Source organism: Meriones unguiculatus, chromosome 19, assembly GCF_030254825.1.
Source record: "Meriones unguiculatus strain TT.TT164.6M chromosome 19, Bangor_MerUng_6.1, whole genome shotgun sequence".
Classification (NCBI taxonomy): Eukaryota; Metazoa; Chordata; class Mammalia; order Rodentia; family Muridae; genus Meriones; species Meriones unguiculatus.
In genome coordinates this window covers 38987814-38994877 of record NC_083366.1, presented here as the reverse complement: position 1 = coordinate 38994877, position 7064 = coordinate 38987814, and the positions used below count along the sequence as shown (strand labels likewise).

Here is a 7064-nt window from a genome sequence, read left to right as displayed (position 1 = left end):
TTAAAGGTGCAGACACCTGTGAGCTGACAACTCTCCAGTGAAGGACACACGTTCACAAATGTACAAGCAGCACAAATTGGACCTGATAGGTTTAAGTAAAATGAGAGGACACAGTCGAGTGGATTAGAAAAGGGAGATGGATTGGGGAGGGGTTGGGGAGAGGGTAAATATCAAAATGCATTGTATGGATTTCTCAAAGAACTAATAAAAATGAGAAAAATAAATAAAAAGGAATTATTTTCTTATGTCTCTTCAGAAAGCCTACAACACTCACTTCTCCTTTTGAAAACTAATAGAATACAAAGTTTTATCATTTCTTTAATATAGATTTCCTTGATGATTGGGTAAATTTTCTTATACCAATTATTTGGGCTTGCTCTTCTCAAACCTGGCTATTCTACATCAGTTTGACATTATTTGTGTGATAATCTATTGGATTTTTTTCTCCAAATTTGTTAAAAGCGTATGGATATTTTTGGCTTCTTTGTTGTTTTGTTTTTATAATGATAAACATGGGGCCGGACGTGGTAGGGCACACCTTTCATTCCATCATTCAGGAAGCAGCAGCAGGGGGATCTCTGTGAGTTCGAGGCCAGCCTGCTCTACACAGTGAGTCCAGGACAGCCAGGCCTACACAAAGAAACCCTGTCTCAAAAAACCCCAAACACGACCTCTCCCCATAAAACAAGCAAACAAACGAAAAACAATTATAAACATGTCTTTTGAGTCTACCCGTTTAAAAAATAATTTGAAGTGAACTTACACACCATAAAAATGAAAATACGAATGCATTATATTCTGATCGAGCTAAATTCTGTAGTGCAAAATAATTTAAAGGGGTATATGCAATCCTCTGCTAAAAGTAGCTTCATCTAGAGCTAATGAAGCCATGAAAGAAAAGGTATTCTGGACATACCGAATATAGATATATAGATATATAGAAGTTTCAGAAGTTTTATTATATGAAATACATCAGAGAAAAGATAATAAAAAAATTTTTAAAAATAAGTTAAAAGGGGGTCTCTTTCCTGAGACAGCACGATTTTAGATGGCATCTTAGGGAACATGAAATGAGTTTTCTTCTTCCTAATATAACTGACTATTGGCCAGATGTGGTCAATGGATTCCCCTATGAATCCATGTGGTGACACACACGTGTAATCTCAACACTTGGAAGACTGAGGCAGGAGAATCGTGTGCTTTAGGGCAGCCTAGGCTATATCCAGACCCTGTCTCAAAAAAAAAAAATGAAGAAAAAGGGAAAAAAAAAAAACACCAAGAGGTAATCCAATGCCTTTATAGAAATCATTGAATAATAATTTACAAGTGTAAATAAATCCCTATTGAGCACAAAATTCAGTTTTTAGTTGTTAAGAATTTTTTTTTTTTTTTTTTTTTTTGGTCCCCATCATCATTGTTGTAATGTTAGAAAGTTAAGGACTTGGTCCCTGGAGAATGGTTTATGCAGAACCGAACAAGAAAGAAAGAGTGACATCTCTTCATAGATCTCCTCCCTGTCTTCCATTGGATCAGGAGGTTGGCTAATCCCTAATGGAGAGTATAAAGGACGGAACAGTGTTAAGAGTTTTACCAGAGGCCAAAACCAGTATTGGCTGGAAATGTATTTTTTCTACTTTTTTTGTAAAATCAGTTGGAAAAATCTCTGTTTCAAAAATAGCGATTAGCTCACTGAAGCTTATCAACATGACTCCGGTGCCACACTTCCTGGGGGTGACCCGGGCATCCTTCTCACCAGCCGGTTCACTCTGACTGGAGAGCTTGGGACCTCCAGCAAACAGAACCAAAGGATTCAACTCATTTCACCTAACAGTATATGGAAATGGCATCCTATTTGTGCATTTTAAATTAGTTCTGTTTGAATGCCAGACTTCTTGGAAGTCAGAACAAACTGTTCTGTCTCTCATGCTTAAATTAGAGGTAAGTAGAATACATGAGAAATTACTAAATACTCTTACATTAGTATTTGAGCATTAGAAGATGTTTGGGGACCGTGGGCTTCATGGTCAGCAGGTCAGCTTTTCCTTCGGTTTGCTGCTCAAGCAAATCTGGGCTCTTGGGAAAGCAACCTAAGCTAGAGGAGCATATAATACCCAAATTTCTGCCTTCGTGGTTCATCTTTTCCAAACAGTAATTTTATATAAAACTTTTCCTTATTAGCTGTGTGTTTGTGTTGGGGGGAAGACTCCTATTGTTTATCTACATATTTCAAAAAATTATATTTGAATGACCCTCTCATAAGAATATGATCTGATCTGAGAAAGCATAAAATAACAATGTGTCATAGAAAGGAAATGTGAGTGATTTTTGAGGCCCGCCTGGAATAAATGAGACCATATCTCAAAAAACATGCTGAGGAACGGAGAAAATGTCTCAGCAAATAAATTCCTCATCACACAAATTTGAGGACCTACCTGAGTTCAAAATCACAGAAACCGCTTTGGGCTGAGCACTTGGTGCTCTTTGGAGTCCCAGTGTTTCTAGGAAGATGAAAGCCTGGTGGGAGAACCACCTCAGTTAGGTGAGGGTCACCTAGCCTGCCATATGCAACATGAACAACCAAAGAGAAACCCTGTCTCAAACAAGGTAAAATCCGACAGCAGAGGAGGGTGTCCTCTGACCTTCATCTGTATGCTGTAACACCCATGTGTACAAGCTAGCACACACTAGCACACACACAAATACACAAAAGATACATTGGAACATTATTTCATAATCTTATTTTTATGAGTATCTAACAGATGAGAGGGGCTAAATGTTCTACAGAGAAAAATTGTCAAACGGGTATTAGCAATAGTCATTGCTAATATTTTAACAAATATGGATAAAATTGGAAAAAAATGCATTCTCATTTTGTTAAAATAAAATTGAAAACTTAGTTTCTTGAGGAGGTTTCACTGGGATACAAGCTCTCTAGATGTCAGAGCTGTTATTTTACTACTTCCAAGATATTTAGGGTTCTGACTCACCTCTGCCCAAACCATCCCAGAACTCTAGCACAGCGACTGCACAGGCACTGCCAACAGTTTACACAAAACATAACACCCAGACTCAGGAAGTGTTTCCTTGACCCCCAGGATTGAAGTTGACTGTTGGAGTTGTAACACAGCCACTTGTAAGGCTGGACTCTGGGAAAGTGAGCATCATAAAAGGTCCAAATGAATCTTCTGAGCACGTCAGTCCTGCCAGCACTGTGGCTGCTCTGATTCACGCCCCTCCCTCTCTTCCCACCCAGAATCAGGCTGAGCGAGGTGATTCTCAACAGGTCAGAAATTTTATTCCCACCTTTATCTTACAGTAATGAGGGACCTGAAGATCAGAGGACAAGACCAATTCTCAGAACAGAGAAACTAGGTACAGAAGGGAGCTGGGGGTGGATGAGCCAGGCCTGCCAGCCTCAGATGTCCCTTGAGCAGACAGTCCTGTGTAGGTAGATTCTGAGACATGAGAGTAAGAGGGTAAGTCTCCTGACGTTGAGCCTGAAAATTAACTGACAGGTAGATACTATACATTTGAGGGAAGGGCAGAAATGGTGGAGAAATGAGGCTAACTTTTTTTTTTTAATGCCTACAACCAGAGACTCTCACTGGTTCTGGAGAGAGAGTAAAGTGAATTCAGATAACAGGGGCCATATCTGTAGCCACCCCCGACCCCTCGCTGGCAGATACCCAGGTAGAAAGACCCGGGAACGGCCATCCATCCACAGAACAGCAAAACACCAAAGGAGAAGATCTGTGACTGCAGGAACCGATGAAGTGCTGTAACCTTGACATCACTGTGGTAGAAACTGTTAGGAAGACATGAACACCTCTGAAAGGTTTGACAGACGCACTCACTTTTCACACTAACTGGAGCAGTGTTTGAACACATGAAACTCCAGCACCATCACGTCATACCTATTTGGCTCATCCAGTAAACACGTTCACCAGCTTCCTGACCGCTTGTGTTCCAGGGACCCGGAGGCTGTGCTGTTTAGCATGAGTCTGACGAACGAGAGCGCCTCACAGGAGTTCATTCTCTTAGGGTTTTCAGATCGGCCATGGCTGGAGCTCCCGCTCTTTGTGGTGTTCCTGGTGTCCTACATCTTGACCATCTTTGGGAACGTGATGATCATTCTTGTATCCCGCCTGGACTCCAAACTCCACACCCCCATGTACTTTTTCCTCACTAACCTGTCCCTGCTGGACCTGTGCTACACCACAAGCACAGTGCCACAGATGCTGGTCAACATTTGCAGCACCCGGAAGGTGATCAGCTACGGTGGCTGCGTGGCCCAGCTCTTCATCTTCCTGGCCTTAGGATGCACCGAATGTCTTCTCCTGGGCGTCATGTCCTTTGACAGGTTTGTAGCCATCTGTCAGCCTCTGCATTACTCAGTCATCATGCACCAAAAGCGCTGCCTCCAGTTGGCAGCTGCATGTTGGGGCAGTGGCTTCAGCAACTCAGTATTGCAGTCCACGTGGACCCTTCAGATGCCACTGTGTGGTCACAAGGAAGTGGATCACTTCCTCTGTGAAGTCCCCGCCCTGCTCAAGCTGTCCTGTGTGGATACGACGATAATTGAAGCTGAGCTATTTTTCATGAGTGTTGTCTTCCTTTTAATCCCCGTGACTCTCATCCTCATATCTTATGCTTTTATTGTCCAAGCAGTGTTGAGAATAAGGTCAGCGGAGGGTCGGAGAAAGGCCTTTGGGACATGTGGCTCCCACCTGATTGTGGTGGTCCTCTTTTACGGCACTGCTATCTACATGTACCTGCAGCCACCGTCCCCTGCCTCCAAGGACAGGGGGAAAATGGTGTCCCTCTTTTACGGAATCATCACCCCCATGCTGAACCCCCTCATCTACACACTTAGGAACAAAGAGGTAAAGGGCGCGTTCAGGAGGTTGATGACAAGGGTGTGCTTGATTAAAAAATAAGTGATGCCCAAATAATAGCCCCATTAGTAGAAGTTAGTTCAGCCTATTAAATTATCTTGTTTTGTTCTATATCGAATTATTGCGATGATTTCCATAAAATAAAATCTTGCTGAGAGAGAACTATATAACTTTCTGCCTCGTGGATGTATTCATTTCACAAGCCCTGAGAAGCGACAGTTTATGATTCCGCCAAACTGCTAATCCCACAAGCATTTTTCAGGCTTCATATTATTTTTGTGCTTGGCAAGGTTTCTTAGACGCCTCAGGATCTAAAAAAAAAAGTTTTTGGATATTTTCCCCAGAAAGAACACATTTCAATACACATTAATATTCTCACCTATGTACAAAAATCAGAACTCTACTGTTTTACAGACATTTCTAGATCTAGCGGAATTCTGTGGTTACTGCTCCCTAATCAGAAGTACAGTTATGAGACTAGAGTGAAATTCCACATTAAGAACCTGCACTATACCCAACGCTACAATGATAATTTTTACAGTTTTAATCAAATCTTCGATTCTTTTATTTTTGTAGTTTCTACTTTCCTTAAAGTCTTACTCTTACTGACACAATTTCTCAAGACTTTCATCTTATAATTTAATAGTTTTTAAAAGATTATGATTTGTGACAACCTAATGATTTATATCCTGTATTGTTTGTTAACTGGGTTGATTAATTAGGAAAAACAAAATAGCAATGTAGTTACACATATTTTCTTTATTCAGAATAAGAATTAATTAAATGAGCACAAGCTATTAATGCTAGTAGTATAAGAATAATTTTAAAATAAGTTTCTTGTCAGGCATGAAGGCTTACACTTTTAACCTGTGTACTTGAGAACTGGAGGTAGACAGCTCTCTGAGTCTGAGACCCATCCAAACTACATAGTGAATTTCAGAACAGCAAGGAGTACCTACTGAAACTCTGCTTAAAAAAATAAAAAACAAAATAAAACAAACAAAAAAATAAATCCATGTGCTTTCACCTCGAAATTTAACATGCTGAAATACGAGAATGGTGTATTGGGTTTATTTGGAAAATTAGAATTTCAGAATAGGAAATAAATCATGCTTACTTTAATGAGTCCCGAATCTCTGTAATTGGATGACATGGTGAAAAAGAAAAGATCTGTTACAGGATATTGCTCATTGATTTTTTTTTTTCATTTTGTAGCATAGTCTCACAAATCAACACCCAACCTTTCGTGTACTACAGAATTATTTTATCAGCGGAGTCACTTATAACCAGGAGTAGCTCAGACTGACTCACAAAAGAGAAAAAGAGAGAGAGATTACAATAATTTTAAGAACTATTTTGGAGACCGTGCTAAAAGTCTATTCTCAATTCTCTTCATAATTTGCAAACATTCGTTTACAGTTTGTAAATATGCATTTTAAACTATAATTCGCAAACATTTGTTTACAGTTTGTAAATATGCATTTTTTAACTAAAGAGGAATAAAAGTTCCAAAATTCTAAAAAAAAAAAAGTCTTACTCTATCCCATCTACCAAAAATGGCTGTATTTTAAAATATGAATCAAACTTTTTTTGAGATTTTAAACAATTTCCCCTGTACATACATTTCTCTCCTTTAATCATTAAAGTACTACTTGTGGTTTAAATGATTTATCGAAGGTTCACCACACAATGATGCCATTCCTTATTTAATTAACTTTTTCTTATGAAGAAGAAGGCTTATTGAATCCTTATTAAATCCCTTGAGGTAGTAGAACATATTGGGATTTATACATCTTCCATATGGCTTCAGAACTCAGCAAGGTGCTGAAGAGATGTTATTTTATTTTTTTATGTGTACTGGTATTTTTCTGCTTATATTTCTGAGTACGGTGTGCATGCAGCTCGTAAAGGCCATTGTATCCCCTGAAGCTAGAGTTATAGGTCATTATAAGACACCATGTGGATGGCGGAAAATAAACTCCAGACCTCTGGACGAGCAACCAGTGCTCTTTGATTCCCGCATGGCCGCTCACATATCTCCACAACTACAGTTCCAGAAGACCTGGTGACCTCTTCTGGTTTTTTGGCCTCTGTGAGCACATATGAGATAACGAGGAGGGAAAATGCGAATACACATAAAGACAAATGATACAAGAAAGGACAATGGAA

General features: G+C 39.6%; 1 protein-coding gene across 1 annotated transcript; it reads left to right on the top strand.

The window, feature by feature from the left end:
* Positions 1 to 3995: 3995 nt before the first annotated feature.
* LOC110556164 (olfactory receptor 2B2-like) lies at positions 3996 to 4937 on the top strand. The gene has a single exon (XM_021649817.1). It carries the CDS (start codon positions 3996 to 3998, stop codon positions 4935 to 4937), a length of 942 nt encoding a protein of 313 aa, XP_021505492.1.
* The last annotated feature ends 2127 nt before the right edge of the window (positions 4938 to 7064 follow it).

Bases quoted from the DNA above. Each gene is read 5' to 3' on its own strand.
- LOC110556164 (XM_021649817.1), top strand. From the start codon at position 3,996: ATGAGTCTGACGAACGAGAGCGCCTCACAGGAGTTCATTCTCTTAGGG.